At 42.5% G+C, this 18,380-nt stretch overlaps 1 protein-coding gene across 2 annotated transcripts in view; it reads right to left on the reverse strand.

The window, feature by feature from the left end:
- Nucleotides 1-2,528: 2,528 nt before the first annotated feature.
- Nucleotides 2,529-18,380, reverse strand: part of mta2 (metastasis associated 1 family, member 2) — a 40,642-nt gene continuing 24,790 nt past the window's right edge. The window contains exons 4-19 of one of the 2 annotated variants that reach the window (XM_078275644.1): nucleotides 14,551-14,668; nucleotides 13,475-13,538; nucleotides 13,179-13,296; nucleotides 12,336-12,438; nucleotides 11,615-11,714; nucleotides 10,640-10,828; nucleotides 9,591-9,665; nucleotides 9,427-9,485; nucleotides 9,229-9,329; nucleotides 8,030-8,169; nucleotides 7,618-7,846; nucleotides 7,218-7,307; nucleotides 7,015-7,133; nucleotides 5,984-6,126; nucleotides 5,772-5,826; nucleotides 4,250-4,327 (exon numbers count right to left, since the gene is read on the reverse strand). In XM_078275644.1, the coding sequence (XP_078131770.1) occupies nucleotides 5,817-5,826; nucleotides 5,984-6,126; nucleotides 7,015-7,133; nucleotides 7,218-7,307; nucleotides 7,618-7,846; nucleotides 8,030-8,169; nucleotides 9,229-9,329; nucleotides 9,427-9,485; nucleotides 9,591-9,665; nucleotides 10,640-10,828; nucleotides 11,615-11,714; nucleotides 12,336-12,438; nucleotides 13,179-13,296; nucleotides 13,475-13,538; nucleotides 14,551-14,668 (1,658 nt within the window). In that variant the 3' untranslated portion in view covers nucleotides 4,250-4,327; nucleotides 5,772-5,816. Of the gene's footprint in view, nucleotides 4,328-5,771; nucleotides 5,827-5,983; nucleotides 6,127-7,014; nucleotides 7,134-7,217; nucleotides 7,308-7,617; nucleotides 7,847-8,029; nucleotides 8,170-9,228; nucleotides 9,330-9,426; nucleotides 9,486-9,590; nucleotides 9,666-10,639; nucleotides 10,829-11,614; nucleotides 11,715-12,335; nucleotides 12,439-13,178; nucleotides 13,297-13,474; nucleotides 13,539-14,550; nucleotides 14,669-18,380 lie in introns of both variants that reach the window. The other variant, XM_078275643.1, reaches the window with a different exon arrangement.

Below are 18,380 nucleotides of genomic sequence, written 5' to 3' on the forward strand. Positions count from 1 at the left end.
AGAACTAAACCAGACACTAGTACATTTATTTTGGTCTTGCCAATGTACCAAGAAACTTTGGAGCAGATTGTCACATTTGATTGCTGTTGTTCATATTTACCCTCAATTCACATTACTTTGGGGGAAATGTATTGTTTGGATTCACTCAATATGATAGAAAGCTTTATTCAGAGTATTATGTGATGAATGTAATAATTATCTTAACATATCTTTACATAAGTCAGCGTTTTTGAAAAGGGAAGCCAAGCTTTTTGGAGCTGGCTGCCAATATTAAACAATAAATGTTTTCCCATATCTAACTGTACAAACAAAAAAGCTGTTCGATCACATGACCTCTGTAAGTTTTACAAAATATGTATATGAAGTTTTTTGCTTGGTTTTGATTTATGTTAAGGTGTTACAGAAGACGTTTCCTACTATATATCCACGTTTTTCAATAAAGCTTGAAGAAAAAAAAAAAGATTTCAGCGTCACAGCACATGAAAGTCCGAGAATCCAGTCAGTATAGGCTAGTGATTTCTCGTAAAATGTTTAAAAGGTAGTTATGATAAAACACAGGGCTGTATGTGTGACACCAGAAGTAGCCTTATACATTTTGTCATTTTTTTTGTTTGTTTTAAGTATGTATATTCATTGCTTGTTATTCTGTCCTTATACCTAATAATTAGTTATCGGCTAGCGGATGTTTTATCACAGGGCTCAATCAACATCCTCAATCATTTCAGGTTTGTCGAAATTAACACCTCAGTCGGAAGTAGTTCAAACCAACCTTCTAATTAAAAGCTGTCTGATAGGAACACAGCTGAGCACAAATAGACAAACGTTTCCTTTAGCTAAGCTAATCTTTTGTTTAAACTTGTCTTTATCACGGACTTCCAGTAGAAACACACATCCGGTTAATCCCAGGGATACATGTATGTAAGCCTCATTTGGTCCATTGAGGGTTAAAAATAAATAATAAAACGGGTCCAACATTTTTTTTTTTTTTAAATGTATCAAAAGGAATGTGTATGGAAGCAAACAGCAAGCGTATTAACTTACAGTTAATGGTGGTGCATCATAGCTACACATAGTATTTCACTGCTAAGATACAACAGAACTTTCGAGCAAAGCCATTCCCAGATCTTAATTCCACAAACATTTAAACGTAGTAAACTTTAGCTCAGGTCACTCAAATGTTTGAACCTTCAGAGAAGTAGTCACCAGGATTATTTTTTCTTACAAAATCCTCCTCTACCCTTGTCTTTCCGTCGACCATTAACTTTCGTCAAAATTGAAATTTCTTTTTAAATTCATGGTCAATAAACCTATTTTTATGACATTGTACCTATTTTTTAGTTTAAAAAAATAGTTATTTTTTTGATGAGTGGATATCACAGACTGCTCTATGTCAAAGTTTAGTCAGGATATACTATTTTTTTTCAAATTCCCGAGGACAACACAAGGGTTAAATTAATGTCTTAAAATAAAGCAGCTGTACAAAGACTGTCTACATACAAGTTAGTCTGAAACTAGCAGAAACCTTATTTAAATTAGGGAATATGTAATCAAAGAATAAGTAAACAAGAGCATTTGCTGCCAACCTTTTGTATTTGGCAGTTTTTATATATTTAGTTTGAAGTTTGATAGCCAACCCTGCCCTGTCAAGGACATGGGCTCAGTTTCCTCTACGGTAGCAATCTGGTGAACGCCGTCATAGAAACACAGTCGAGAAAGAGCCCATGACTGACCACGAAGAAAAAAAAATTCTTTATTTCTTTTCTTATCAAGATACATTAAAGGATACAGAGACATCGGAATAAAAAACACTTGAGAAAAAGTTTCAGTTGTAGCATGTTTGTCTCTCCATCATACAAAAATCAGCACCCTGTCCCTTTTGAATGTCACCCCTGGTTCAAATGAACCCACCCACCCACCCCCCCCCCCCCCGATGAAGGAGAGCAATGTTCCACATGTACAGTAAGCCTATTAGAGCCATCTCCACAATAATGGAGCAGAATTACACAATTCAGATGTAAAAAAAGTTGAAAATATGCCAGTTTTCCACTTGTCTTAACACAGATTAGTATTTGCTACAAACTCAACACTTCAAATTTCTTTTCTTTTTTTGGAGAAATATTACATTAAGCCCACATTGGGACCAAAACTTGCTTATAAAACCTGTGTAAGCGCTCACTGCTGTGGAGATTCACAGGAAGTATAACCATCCAATTGACAACTTGCTTTTAGTGCTCACCCTTTGATAATGGTACAAACGGGGGGGAACCAAAAAAAACAAAAGGAAATGAAAGCACGTTGAGACAGCTGAAGATTCCTTTCACATGGTTATCATACCCAATCACAATCAAAAACATCATTCTGGTTCTGCATCATCATACACATTTACAGAAGAGGATCAAGACCATATGGAAAAAAAAGTTCTGAAAGAATCCAGACTTTAATCTCAGACTCTTTTTTGCAACTTTTAACATTACTTCAGAACTTAATTTTTGACCCCAATTGTCTTCTGTACATTTACACATTGCTGCTTTTAAAACAGACTTATCAACTGATCAGTAACATAATCACATCAGTTTCCTTCAAACCAACCACACAGTACGCTGTCAGAAATGCTGTGGCTTTCATCTAACATTACAGCGTGGATTAAAGTGACCACTCACAGTGAGGTCAACCTTTTTTTGTTTTGCACATTATGGCTTCACTTTGGACTTTTGCGCACTCAAACGTAGTATCTCAAAGCCAAATGTGTTCTCTCGTCATGGCAAGTCACACAGTAACTTGTGAAAATCCATGGTAACCACAATCATTCGATTTTCCTTTTATCAAACATTACATATGATCTCTCCTACACTGTAAACCTACACATTTCCTTTGAGCGATGATGCTCTCCCCTTTTGATTCCAGGAAGTCTGTTCAAACATATTACGTTGAGGTCGAGACTTTCTCTCTTCAGACCGGCTAAAAGTGGATATCGACTAACAGCAGAAAAAAAAAGACGAAATGCGGCTTGACTGCAAAAACAACCCTCAATTTAACTTTTCTTTTTTTAAATGGCTACTGTGATGCCTAGCCAAGGTGGAGACGGTATAGAGGGTTAATAATCAACAAAACTATCAAGTGAGCACAAAACTAACTTGAGCAGTAAAGTCATGATCAGTAAGTCGGAAATCAGGATTCAGTTCAGGCTGTACAAACTATACAACCACCTGGTTGGCGACAATATAGGGTTAACACCGTGTGTGTGGCTGTCTCTACACTCTCAACAGTGACTTTCACAGTACTCAAGTTGTTTGGTGCTCACTCAGTATTTTTGACACCGAGGGACTGAGGTACAGATGTGAAGGACGTGACCGGTCAGGATGCATCAACCCTGGAACCGGCCTGTGTTGGCTCCTGGCTGATGATCTGAGAAGTTGTCAAGGTACAGACTCAGTCAAATGGCGGTGAACACTGTTCAGTTTACAGTGACTGAGTGCAGCTCTGTCAACATGTCTCCCTAAACTTTACCAGTGAACATGAGCACAGTCAGTGAGCTACAAGTAATAGCCAGTCAGAGTTTTCCCTGCTGAAATGGAGGACGAGTAAAATGTTCTAATCAAATTAGTCCTTCGGCCAGCTACAGCTGTCCCAAACAGTCTCCCATTTCCACCTCCCGGTCTCCTCACACACTGGGGGTGTTACCCCGTACATGGTGCATATATTTACACAAAGATAGAGACGTGGAGGAAAAACAAAGTGTGCTTTATCACCGTTGTTTCAGGATGAGAAATATCTTGATTTAAATTACACATTTAAAAACAGGCGGCATTGAAAAGGGGAGCAAAAATAATTCAGGATCTGGAATAAAATACTACAAAGCCCAATGCATTGTGTCGTGTGAGTGTCGGTGTGTTGATGAGTGAGCTTAATGTGAGGGAAATGTACAGTCATCTAAGAGTGTGAGTGTGTGAGTGTGTGTGTGTGTGTGTGTGTGTGTGTTGGACACATCAACGTTGGGGAAGTAACAGAGGATTAAAGAAAAATGACACTGAAAAGAGGGAAAATAAAAGACTACTGGTATGGCGTACTGTGCTGCCTGTTAAGTGACGGCCTGAGCACAGACCCTCCCCGACTCCCCACCCCCCCCCCATGTCCTGTTAAAAGACCCCCCCCCCCCGTGTCCCTCCCCCTTCAGTCCTCCAGGACGATGGGTTCGCTGGTGCTGGAGGGGAGCAGGGGCATGGCCAGGGAGCGGGGGGGCGGCGGCGGCAGCTTGATCCGGACCAGGAGATGAGGTTTTCTGGCTGCCCGACGCATCTCCGACTGGGTCAGATGTTTCCTCAGTGCCCTGGTTGAAAGAGAGCACCAGCATATCAGTGACACGTCCTACTAGAGCTGGAACAATTCCAAATGTTGCTGGACAATTCATTGTCTCAGACATAATTGCGATTAAAGAACACGGCGACTTATTGGGACTTTGTCTTATTCCCCGTGTCCCCCAGAGTTAGATAAGTCCATACATACCCTTCTCATATCCGTGTGTGTTGTAACTCTGTCTGACCCCCCCACCGCTAGCCTAGCTTAGCACAGATCCTGGAGGTAACCAGCTCCACCTAGCCTACTGCGTGTACAAATAACAAGGTCACATGAGACACAGCCATCTTCTAACCGTATACATACTGGGAACTATATTCTCAGAAAGACGAAGCACTGCTACTTCTGCTACTTGGGCGGAGTGATTTGCTCGCAGCCCATGAGAAGCCCCGTGGTGAGGAGCAGAGAGTAACAATGGGGCTTTTCAGGTGTTGTGCTAATCATTCCACCCAAGTAGCAGCTGCTTCACCTTTCTGAGAATATAGTTCCTAGTTTGTATACGGTTAGAAGATGGCTGTGTCTCATGTGACCTTGTTATTTGTACATGCTGTGACTATACAAATCACAACATGGAAATAGGAACATGTTGGTGTTATTTTGTCACTTATTGGGAGCAGTAGGCTAGGTGGAGCTGGTTACCTCCAGGATCTGTGCTAAGCTAGGCTAGCGGTGGGGGGGTCAGACAGAGTTACAACACACACGGAGATGAGAAGGGTATGTATGGACTTATCTAACTCTGGGGGACACGGGGAATAAGACAAAGTCCCAATAAGTCGCCGTGTTCCTTTAACAATATAATTATCTCTTAATGTCAAATTTAAAAATATTTATTTATTTATTACTTTTTTTAAACAAATTAAAGTTTTGGATAAATTCCAGGATACATCTTTTAGTTGTATCACTGCTATGTGACCCAACACCAATACACAGCCTATGAAGTAAACCACGCCTCTTTATTTAAAACTGTACCCCCCCCCCCCCTTTTCATTTTTTTCTTTCTATGAACGTGTATGGGGTCAAGTGCCACCAACAAGCATAGCTTTAGCTGAACAGTCCGACCAATAATCACTTATTATATAATTACTATATATTACGATATTTGGCATATCTAAAATCAACAATTACCATCAACAGTCATACCCTTAAGGACCTTATCTAATGATAGCAATTAATTGCGGTTAAAAAAGGAAACCGCAATTACGTAAAAACAATTGACAATTAGACAATGATGTAATAATTGTTACAGGCCTACGTCCTACTTTATGATAAGTTTAACTTCATCCACTGTGACAGCTACGAGACTAAATTATGTTTCAGTCAGCAAACTACCTGCTGATGAAGGCAGTGAGCTGCAGGGGAAAGCTCGGAAAAAAGCTACTAAGTCAATTCAATTTAACTGTGTGTTAAATGACACGTACAGGCAGCCTGTCAATGGTTGTTCCTCTCTCTCCAGGCGTCCTTACTCACCAACCTCTGACCAACAGACACATGAATTAATAACAACATATACAAGCTGCTTTGGTGGACATAATGGGGCTAGTTTTTGTGGCTGAACCTAGAACTTTTCATACCTTACTCGTGTTGCTTCGTCTTAGGATTTGAATGTCGGGACTAAAACAGTGGAATGTACCTGGTGTCCTTTGTAGCCACAAACACCACAGGGTTGGGTGCCTCCCCCTGGCTGACCTTCTGCCGCTTGATGACTGACTGAGAGGTGGTCCTCATACCTGAAGTATACGGCCTCCCATTGGCTGGGTAGGGCACCCCTGCAGCCTGTAAACCAATGAAAGACCAATGTCAACCAGGTTGTTTTCAAAGGCAAACAGCAAATAATCAGACTTGTATCAGAATTTCAGAAGACAGGCAGCCTCAGGATAGTTGTGCTTTGACTTGTTTCTTTAAGGCTGAATGGAGCAACACATTTAGAGGATCACATGTTGGCATGTAGACAGTAAACCATGATGGTGCAAACAGAGATCAGCATACTCAGCTGGTATACTGTGACTTCAGGTTTGTGTATGTAATGGTTTCCACAGCAGTGGAAGGCTCTTGGAAGTAAAAAGTAACTCGAGCTGGGGTGTCTGGTGGCCTAGTGGTAAGGACGCATACCATGTAGCTGCAACAGTCCCAGTTTGATTATGGCAATATTTATTTGAAGGCCAGTTAAAGTAAAAAGCAGTGGAGGCGGCCGTGGACATACGCAGAGAAAGGCGTTATGGTTAACGAGGAGCTGACGCACACACCTCACAAATCTCGACAACGCACTGTGCGGACCTGCACATCAAGCAAGTTGATTGGTTGACTCAATTCCTGTCAGGAGGTGGGTTTGAAAACGGAGGCAAAGGCGGATGTAAACGTACAACACACAAGCGAAAAAGAAAATTATCCAAGCGAATCTTGTGCGTGTTTGCCTACTTGCAGCCTGGAGATGTGTCATTTCAGGTTATGTGAGCACATTTATTTTTAAATGGGTAAATCAGCACTGCTGTGAACACAGAGCATGGTGTGTGTGTGTGTGTGTGTGTGTGTGTGTGTGTGTGTGTGTGCGTTGGACACATCAACGTCTGGGAAGTAACAGAGGACTAAAAAAATAAATAAAAAATGACACTGAAAAGAGGGAAAAATAAAAACTGGTATGGTGTATGTGTGCGTAATACTAACGGTCTCGAAGCCTCTCTTTCCCAGCAGGCTTTGGCCCACACGGGGCTGGCTGGCCTGATTCCTGTTGATGGGTGTCGGGGGTCCTCTAGACGCCTTCAGCTTCAGAGGCGCGGAGATGGCTGCAGAGACACAGCAACACTCCTCAACAACCAATCACACTGGAAAAGGTGGATTCAGAAGTGATGCACGTGACGTGTTCTTACCCAATTCCTTCACTATGTTGGCCAGGGACTGTCGAGGCACCACCTTGGTCTTTAGAGGTGTTTTCGTGGCTTTGGGCAGCCTGATAATGCCTGAAAAAAAAAAAAAAATCAAACATTGGAACCAATGTACAATGTGGTTTAGATCAATATTCTTTTTTAATCTGCCAATTTAAAACCATGAGTAAATAACAACATGTGATACTAAGTGAACACTGAACCTTAACTCAACTAGACTAAACTAAAAATAGGCTTTACAGGACAGAATGCATCATTTACACATGATGGCTGCACATAAAATCCTGTCTAACCTTGTTAATAACATGCATTATTAAGGAAACTAAAGTGAGAGTGAGTGTGTGTGTGTGTGTGTGTGTGTGTGGTCGTGTGTGTGTGTACATACACTCAGCCTTGACAGCATTGGCGTTGATGGAGGCGTAGGGCCGTCGTGCAGCGCGGCGAGGCTGCAGGATGTCCTCACACACCCTCCGAGCGATGCGGGTCAGCTTGGTGGTCTGCAGGATGAACGTCTGGCGGTTCTTGGCCAGCAGCTTGGCTCGACCCTCGTTGCGAGTGAACGGCGACATGCCCTGGACCTCCTGGCGTGTCATGTGACCGCGGGGGCCTGACTCCTTGACAGAGAGGAGGACGTGGCATTCTGAGAGGTCAACTCTTGGAAACAATGTTTGAACAGCTCATTTCTTATTTAGAACTCAAGTCTTAGACTGTAACGGTAGGATTGATTTCTGCACTGCTTCTGACTGATATAAAAACATTGCTTAAGGTTGGATGAGGCTAATAGAAAGGAGACTTACAGAGCCAGCTCTAGCGGCACCCTCTAGCTGTGTGGGAGTCTTCAGGCCTCCATACTTCTTCCAGTATATCCAGCAGGAGGCGCACAGTCTGCACTGCATGTTGGGAGGGCCCCAGGCATACCACTGGGGAGACTGGGCCGCTGGGTGGGTGAAGGGAAATTCAGTTGTTAGGAGAGGGCATCTCAGCAGGCTGATACTACTGCTGGACTAAACAGATTTCACTCAGTGATAGAACAGTCAAAAGTCACAGACAGCAATCACCCAAGGTTGGATTTTCTACTATTTGCTAACATCTGTTTGTGAGTTGCAGTGGTTTATAGATGGAGGCTGGAAAGACACCAAAGTCTGCAGGGTCATTGTCTGGTCCGAAAAAGAACACAGGCTGTGCTATCAAAAGTCAATACAGACAAGAGAGAGAAAACTTACACTGAAAGTTCAATCTAATCCAGCTGAACCCTAGCCTTCTTTTCTTTGATTATTATTATTGTGACTATTATTGCCACTGTTCATCACACCCCCAACCGGCACCGTCAGACACCGCCTACCAAGAGCCTGGGTCTGTCCCAGGTTTCTCTCTAAAAGGGAGTTTTTCCTCGCCACTGTCACACTAAATGCTTGCTCTTGGGGGAATTACTGGAATTGTTGGGTCTTTGTAAACTATAGAGTGTGGTCTAGACCTACTCTATCTGTAAAGTGTCTTGAGATAACTCTGGTTATGATTTGATACTATAAATAAAATTTAATTGAATTGATCGTCATTTGTCTGTGCTTTTTTTCCCTCACAAATGGCAATGTTTCAGCTCACTTGATAAAACAAAGGTGATCTCAATACATAGCACATACAGACCAACACAGTGACCCGGGTCAAACTAGTACTGGCGGTCCATCAGAGTTGGTAGAGACTGCAGCATAGTTCATACACTTCACTGACCAGAGAATTCTCTCTCTTTCTTGATGGATGCACTAAAGAAAATATCTAAAAGTGCAGTAACAGTTCTCTTTTGCAGATTTCATTAAACACACCCTTAAAAAGGCATTTAAACTAAGTTTTGTATTTTCTAAATTTTGATACAAAGACTTAAGTTTTTACTGCAAATGTATTTCGGTTATTGGTCTTCTTAATTACTAATAATCGGTATCGGCCCTAAAAAGAGAAAGAAATCGGGCGATGTAGTACTGTACTGTACTGTAGTACTTACTGTGGCAGCTCTCACAGCTGAGTCCTTTCTGGAAGCCTGCTGCCCCGTTCATACCGGGCTTGCTGCCTGGCACCATGATCTGGTTGGGGTTGGGTTTGGTGCTGGTGAGGAGAACGTGGAGAGAGAAAAGGAAGTTACTCTGACAGCAGTTCTAACGCGAGGAAGGTACTTTGTGTAGCAGTTTACAGTAATACTCACTAGGTGGGGATGTACACCTGCTTCAGCTTGCTGTCTGCCTCTGCTGCCTTTAGTCGTTTCTGACAGACAGAAAACAGGGAATGGGAAATTTGTTTGTGAAAAAAGGCGGTCAAACCCAAATCAAAAAGTACCTTTGGGTATTTTGTGGCTTACTGTAGACCTACCTGTTGGATGTAGCGGTCTGTAGTCTTCCACATGTAGTAGAACTGGACCACACTGGCTAGAGACTTCCAGGGCAGCTGAGGGAGAGGAAAGATACAGTTCAAGTCAATTGAACATCACACTGAAGTTTACAACTACATTTGAAATGTGTGTATCAACAGTGAATACCTGGAATTTTACTACTCATCAGGCATATATATTAGGGCTGTCAAAATTAAAGCAATAACAACGAGTAAATGGAAAGCCTTTCTGACGGCGGCATTCATTTTTTTGACAAGTGATTAACGCATGTGCATTCTAAGATTTGGGCCTCGGTCCGCTCTGTAGTTTGGGAAATCAGAAAGTGATGCAGCAGCAACGTTGTAGACGGCTAGCAGAAACCGTAAAGTGCTCCGTGATAACGTCCAGGGGATCACCAAACCCGCCAACCGCCATCTGAGGAGGGAAGCGCATCTCTGGTCTGATCTATGAGGAGACTCGCGGTGTGCTGAAGGCGTTTCCTGATGCCGTCGCCTAACACCGAGCATGCCAAGAGGAGGACTGTGACCGCCATGGATGTGATGTACGCTCTAAAGAGGTCTAAAGTGATCCTGAACCACAAATAAAAGGCTCTTTTAAGAGCCACACACTTAACCTAAAGAGAGACTTACCATTATGAGTAACAGGCTTTATTACTTACATTTTTTTATCTAAATCAATGATCATTAAAAAAGCAGCTCAAGACCCAAAAAACAAACAAAGCTCCTTGAGCAGAAATTGATAAAAAGGTAAAGGGTTCTCTCCACAAGACGAATTGAGAAGACGTGTGAATTGAGTTACCAAAGGAGTACGTGGAGTCTCAAATACCAATTGAGCAAAAACTTGAAAAATACCCCTTGTAAAGTACATTTAGAACAGAAAGAATTGATTAATTTGCAAATAAAAGCGAGTTAACTATGAATAAAATAATTTCATTGATTGACAGCCCTAATATATTGATTGTGTGTGTGTGTGTGTGTGTGTGTGTGTGTGTGTGTGTGTGTGTGTGAGACAGCAGAGAAGAAGAACTTACAAAGTCCTGGCGGATGTCGTTGAAGTCTTTGCCATATTTCTCCAGAGCCTCCTCAAACAGCATTGCCTCTGAGGCGCTCCACTCCTCCATCTCATCGCGGCAGAGCACCGGCCCCCCCTGAGGAACCAGGGTGGACATGGCTTTGGCCAGGTCATAGTTGTTCTTCTGCAACGTGTCCATAGCATGGAACTGAGAGCCGAGAGAAGGTGGAGACAAGTGATGGTACATTAGAGATTCATCATCACATACACAGTGTGACATCATATATTAAACGTGCATCGTATCGCGGCCAGAGGACCCCGCGTCCCTGTATTCCAATCATATGGCAGGCTTTTAGGAACAGACGGCCCACTTCCTATAGGTTGGTTGAGTTGGCTAAACGCCACATTGTTAGACAGGAGAGATAAGCTCCTTTTGAGGAAACCTTTTAATGTCGGCACAGAAAACGTCATCACAACAGTCACAAATAAAGCTGCTGTGGATAAACAGGTAACAAGATGGTGATGGTGGGAGAAAACGCGGCTACTTAAAGCACCGTAGTGGATAAGACTGTCCCAAACAGGGACTAGGCTTCTTTAAATTGACACGAAACATGCAGGCGATGTGCACGCTTAAAGCTGAAAACCTGTCCCAATGAAGAAGGGAAATTAAGCTTATCACCTGATGCACCACACATTACACCCATCCACTGGAACAAGGCAAACGCCGCAGCAACAAACCATAACATTACTATACAAGTCCCCCCCCCCCTCCAAATCATATAAGCTGCTGACTGATATGCCAAAACTTATTATACATTTTTTTTGCCATCCTGCCCAGCACTAGGAACAAGATCAGCTAATTCAGCATGTGCCTCAGTTAATATTGTAAAATTAGCAATTAATTAAATTCTGTACACCAAATAACAAGGGGCTTTTGGAGTCCTTGGGAGAGCAGACACCCCCAACCCACACCCACCCACCCACCCACACCCACCAGTGTGATGTCTCTGGAGGCTGCAGCTGCACTCATATGGAGGCTGGGCTGGCGGATGGAGCTGCTGCAGTCCAGGGCCCGCGCAAAGGTCCCCACAGCTCTGAAAAATAAAATACATAGTGGTTACTATCACTGATCTGTCTGTTCTACATTTGCATCAGGCAAGTATTAGTACCGTTTATGGAGGTAATGTATGTAGCGCTGAATGTTCATTAAACGAACACTAGAGGGAGTGTTTGGCTCATGGAACAAGTTATGGGCAGCAGGGCGATTCCCTCCAAAAGCAAACTTACTATAGATTTCCTTTAAAAACACACAGCTGCACCTCCAGACACTAGTGTAGCATCATCATTCCATTTCTAATCTACAGTGTTAAATGCACATTTGTATGCTTTTTTGGCATATGTAATACAAAATGTGTATATACCCTGAATTGAAAAGAATACCTCCGATATGGGAGACATCAGTCACTGATATGCTGCCGACCTCAGTCTCATAGCACTACACTTTTACAATCTTAAGCTCCTGCAAACAACGGATGTTACATGTATCAGCCAGGAAAAAAAAATATTTATTTTCCCATGAGATTATCAAATTTGATGCCAATTCACACATTTCCTCTAGAAAAGCTGTCTTGTGGCTGGCAGAGTCAGAAGTCGTCATGGCAACAGGATTTGGTGATGATGATGCAACTGAGTGACAGATGGCAGGGGAGTGTTACCTCGCCACCACCAGGAACTGGTCAATCTGAGGGTCTTTGAGCTGGTTGTTGGGGTCCCACACCTTGGTCTCCAGCTTCTCCTGGATCCGGTTGTCCGATTCACCTGAGACGGGGAGGAACTGGGTTCAACTCAGGAAGGGGAACTTTTCCCTAGGGTTGGGTATTGTTTGGATTTTTCCCCGATACTGGTGCCTAAACCTAAACAGACTTTTAACCCTCCTGTTGTCTTTGGGTCAAATTTGACCCATTTTCAAAAAGTGTCTATATCAGAAATGCCTACAATGAACATGGATGGTTCTATAAAACGCTCTTCTCAAGTAAAAAGAAGGATCAGTTCACTACTTTCATTGAATTTTGGGTGTTTCATTCAATTTTATAGCATATTTCAGCTTTTTAAACCAAAAAATTAGGTTTATTGACCCTGAATTCCAAGAATAAGTGTAAAACTTGTGGTATAAGTTGGTAGTAGTGGGGAAAAAAGCGTCAAACGTAAAACTAACAAAAATGTCAGCAAAATTAGAAGTGACAATCAGTCAAACAAAGCGACAAAAATATAAAGAAAAGCGTCAAAACTAAAAAATTTAATTCTGGTTCCCCTTTGACGTCCGTTTCGGAGCATCAGAGAGCAGCGCAGGCATTTAAGAGGCACTGAAACCCGCGTTGCTTTTCGGTCCGGTAAATACCGGTCGTGCCATATTTGCACCGGGTCTCGGTACCCAACCCTACTCTTCACTGCTTCTGCTTTATTTCTATATTCTTTACAGACAGAAACAGCTCAAGCAGCAGCTGCATTCAGGAAACATGCATTTGCCTGGTAGCTCCAACTTTAAAGGTGTTGCTCACCCTCAGCTAGCTTGTCGGGGATCTCTGCCTGGTACTTGGAGCCCACGCGGATCTCCCCCTGGTCCGCCAGTAGGGTCTTCTGGACGGGGTCGAACACCAACGAGTAGAAGAAACAGTCCTGGAAAGAAGACACAGAAAAAGATTCCAGCTTCTCGCAAAATGCACTTTGTTCCAACAATTAATTCACTGCATCTTTCCTTTTGTAATATGGAAATGTAATATGTAATATGGAAAAATCAAGAATAAATGGGTGCCAAAGAAATGCGCTGATGATAAATGACCAGATGGTGTCTTACCTCTTTCTCAAGGTAGCCGGCCAAGACGTCTGTTTCATTGAGGAGGGTGACGTTACATTTCCCCCTGGGGAGACAGAAAGGAGCACGTCTAAGACAAAGATGTACAGATTCTCTACAGCCTCAAAAGGAAAAAAAAATAAAGGTTTGATACAAAGACATGCAATACTATAACATCACAGCCAATTAGAATACAAAACTCATTGCCACAATATCATGATAGCTTACTGTATATATGGACATGTTCAGTATTTAGAAATAAAGTTACTTGCTGGAAACCAATACAATTACTGTTTAGAGGCAAATGTTAGTGGTGCTCATCCTTGCCATTTCCAAAACATTTTTTTGAGATAGGATGTGTGTAAGGCGTTAATACCTGTGGCATCCAGTGCTGCTCAATACACGGTTGTTTGTGACTGTTTTTGAGACAGCCAATGTGTTCAGTCAGATTTCAATTAAACTACTTCTATGTCAATTTGCATCATTTTGTTTTTTAAATGTATATTCCCCCCCCCTTCAAATATTTTCATTAGAGGATTTTACACACATCTAATTTTTTTCTGATTAAAAAGGTGGACGCATGTTTGTTTGTTTTTTTTAAAAGGGACTCGTTAAAAAAGAAAGAAAGAATCTCAATAATTGAGTGCGCTGCTCAGGAACAGAGTAAAATGCCCACAGTGAAAGAACATATATATAACCTGATCATGAATATGATCAAATAATAATGTAAATAATATGGCCATATGTTGCATGCTGCAGCTGCTGTTGGTGTAAGGTAACAGTGGTGATAGGATGAGAAGGTGACAGAGTCCAATATGTGGTGTGCCCACTGTGACTATACCGTAGTATCACTTGAAAATTCATTCATCAACAGCTGAAGAGGATGTGCAACAACTCATTCTGAAAAGGAATTCAAATGGGGAAGGCCTGTTCAGGGACAGGAAACATCACTGCCTAACAGCTGAGAATGGCTGCAGCAAGGAGCATTTACTCGGCTAATCAGTCCCAACTGTGCATGGCGGGAGTCTGGATTCAAACTCAACTGCAGCTGTCAGTCACTCCTGTTAGCAAACACGTACCGTATGTGAGTAGCAGGTAGAGATTCAAACTGTCGAGACAGGAAGAGTTCTCTGTGTTTGAGCTGGTGTTTCTGTTGTTCAGACGGCGTTGGCTGCTTCGACTCCTCCTCAAATTCTCCTACAACACAAACACATCAGCAGCATCAGCACTGGTTTTCTACTGACAAACATACACTGTCCCAAACTGAAAGAGGACATACAGGATTCCAATTCATCCTGCTGGCTGAGAGGTCTAAAACACTGACCTGCAACCTTTGGGGTCAGGGTAAAAAGAAGAAGAAAAAACATTGATTGTGGCTGTTTGTCCATTGACAGGAGGGTTGAATGAATGTATCAAGCAATCCCATGCCTTGGTAAATCCCCACAGTATCATATGGCGTTTTTCCATTACATGGTACCTATGATTATGAAAGAAAGTCCCTGGTACCTGCCAACAGGTACTTTTTTTTTTTTAGTATCTTCTCCGTTGAGGTTCCAAGCGAGCTGAGGCGATACCAAAAGGTGATGTGAAAACCTGCAGACTACTGATTGGTTGGAGAGAATGGTCACTAACCACTGCGTCATCATTGCTAGCGACAGACGGGGGTGTCCTGAACAAACCCGCCATTTTTAAATAGTTTAGCCAGCGGTGTTTGTTGTTTTTTTTGCTAGGGCCTGAGCAGCTATGTAGATCACAGTAGTCACTACTGTGAAAGTTCTGCTCTGCTGATTTTTGGAATGAAATGTGGATCCTGTCACTGTTTTGTTTAGTTCGCCATTCGTCTCTTTTGCACTCTTTTCTCTTCCTCTCTCTCACAGAGACGACGGTCCCATGTCATACCTTTATCTTTCAGTGTGTGAACTGATGGGGTGTGATAAGGTCCAATAGTTATCAATGAATTGTTGCGAGCTGTGAGCCTTGAACCTTTAAGGTGGACCAACTATTCTCATTTGGTTGTGTGGTTTTATTTATTTGTTTTATTTTTTTTTTACATTCCATTAGCGATGTCTGATTTCTTAAAGGTCCAGTGTGTAATGTGGTTAGTTGTTCATTATCAAAATCTGTGTTGCCCATTCACAAACTCCATGAATATTTACCACCACCATCAATTCCAAGTATTCCTTTTGGCTTGAAAGTTTACATTTGCATGAACTGGGGTAGACGCTCCATATTCATGCTCCATCTTGAGATACGTTAGCCGGTAAGGGACATACAGGACATACTGCTCCACCTTTCGCGTTTTTTCGCTGTCACATGATAAACTCACAGCTGCTGCTAATGCTGCTAACGGGTATCGTAGCTTCCCGGCCCCGGCAAGTCTGAAGAAGGAAACATGGAGGACCACACGTATTCAAAATCCAAATTTCAGGAACAGGAGTCGTCTTCTTCGCCCAGAAAAAGAAAAAGGAGATTGAAAAGAGCAAGAGACCGGCTTTTTTGAAGCGTGAAGGCTACCGTAGCTGTAATACGTACTTTGAACTGCGTGGTGCGAGAGAGTTGATAGATGGGAGAAATCCCTACACATTGGAGCTTTTAAGAATTAAAAAGTTCATTCATTTCATATTATCATCCTTATATCAGTGGCATAAAATGGTCTTAAAATGACAATATATAGTCCAACAAAAGTAGTAATCGTTACAGGCCTTGTGACGATCATTTTATCCTCTGTCACGAATTGTTCTGGATGGGCAATATGGCAATATTTTGCATAAGTTGACATCAATGTGTCTGCCGTTAAAGATTCATTTTGACTTGAATAGGTAAGCTGCCTTTTTGCCAAGCAGTACTGTCTGACTGAACGACCTTATACCTCAGGCTGCTATGTGTATAGACTTACTTTCATGTAATGACCTTTTACTGGTTCTGTCCTCTGAGTTAATATCTTACTTTGCTTTTATTACACTTGCTTTCTATTGCAGCAGTTAATATTTTGTTAATCCTCTGTAAAGCCCTTTAGAAGAGGTTAAAGGTTAGAGAAAAATGGTCCGTTTGCTCAATGGTACGATTTCTTGAATTGAGACCTCTATAAGAAAAGTGTGTACTTTTCCATCCACTACAATCCACAGACCATCAGACACAGTTATTAATGGACTTACTGTAAAACAATGTGATTGTTTCACATGACAAAACCCATGTGACACCTGAATTTCCAGCCAGTAGGATACATGAAAAAATTAAGCCATAGGCAGCTATGTGTGTGTGTGTGTGTGTGTGTGTGTGTGTAAGTGTGTGTGTGTGTGTGTGTGTGTGTGTGTGTGTTCAGCCACTAGATTGCGCATTCCTAATTTCAGGCGGGTGAGTAATTTGTTGCAAGCTGGAGGGGAGGGACTATATCGCTCCATCTCCGTGGACTCCGCCCCTGCACTCAGCCACAGGAAACCCTGTCAGCGTGGGGCAAGGGAGAGAGAGAGAGAGAGAGAAGGGGGGGGGGGGAGAGACACTGAGCGAGAGGGACGGTACTTTAAGCCACACCCCTTTTCTGTTAACCTCTCAACCCCCCTCCCCCCTCCTCCTCCTGTCCGGCTAGTCCCTGCCAGACAAAGTAGGAAACCCTGTGTACCAAACCTGAGGCGCCCATCCCCCCCAACATGTATCCCCAACTCGCTCCACACACACACACACACACACACACACACACGAAGAAACCACAGATACACAAAAGGAGAGACAGGCACCTAAAGTGCACACAGCATAACAGTCACAGACACACACAGAGAGCTCTGACAAAGACAAGGCAAGTCAAAATTAACCCGTTTGGTGCTGTGGCCCTCGGAGACAGATCAAGGGCCTTTTGTTCTGCACAAAGAAATTGTGTGTGTGTGTGTGTGTGTGTGTGTGTGAGAGTGATAAGGAGGAAGAGGAGGGGAGCAGTGACGGAAAAGTGAGGCAGATAAAGCAAGGTTTAGTACGAATGAGCAGCAGCAGAGAGAAGGAGCTGGTACACTTCTTCATCACTGTTACAGGATCACAACGGGCCAAACCACACAAGAGCATGCTCAGTTAGACACAGTCGCACACATCCCTGTGGGTCAATGACAGGGTGGGATGGACTTTGAAACGATATTAACAAAACTATATTTCAAGGGTTAACAGAAAGTTTGCTGACTTCTTTGCTGACTTCAGACCACCTTGACATCCCATCGGATTAATACAGGTAGGTTAGATGACTAAAGCTGTCACATTTCACAGGAGGCGTGTGAGCACGGTTTCTATGGGAACGCAGCCGCCGAGGCTTTCATCCCCGTTTGTCACTCGGCCTGAGGAGAAAAATGCTGTACTCGCACTGTTTATTTAGTTGTCGTGACTTTGCGAATGATTGACATCCTGCCACTGGAGACTCCGCAGACTCGTGTAATTGCCACTTCATGATATTTCATAAAATTCTGAAGCAGCCGCGGCAATAATTGTGTCTCTGTGATCACTAATTTTAAATGTCAATATAACTGTTGTCATTAACCTTTATAAAATAGAGCCCAACCGATACTGGATTATTGGGGCCAATACGGGTATTAAAGGAGTATATATAATTACGATAAATGCATCGGCCGGTATTCTTAAGAAAATAACTTGACATTACAAATATATATATATATATAATTATTTGGGATTAACACTATAACTGCCAGACATGTTAGGGGTACTATAGCCGCCAATTTATAGCGACAAGGACACACACCGCCCCCCACACACCTAAAACAGCCAGGTAGCTTATCTAACCGCTTGAACCGACAACAGGTGTACTCCTAAAAGCATAAGTTTAGAAAAAATATTTTCCCACTGCCACTTAATGCAGTAATAGTCCAGTTATTTGTGATTTGTGTCGTTCAGTTCAGTCAACACTAGGGATGGA

The sequence above is a fragment of the Sander vitreus genome, chromosome 19 (assembly GCF_031162955.1).
Source record: "Sander vitreus isolate 19-12246 chromosome 19, sanVit1, whole genome shotgun sequence".
In the NCBI taxonomy this organism is placed as follows: domain Eukaryota; kingdom Metazoa; phylum Chordata; class Actinopteri; order Perciformes; family Percidae; genus Sander; species Sander vitreus.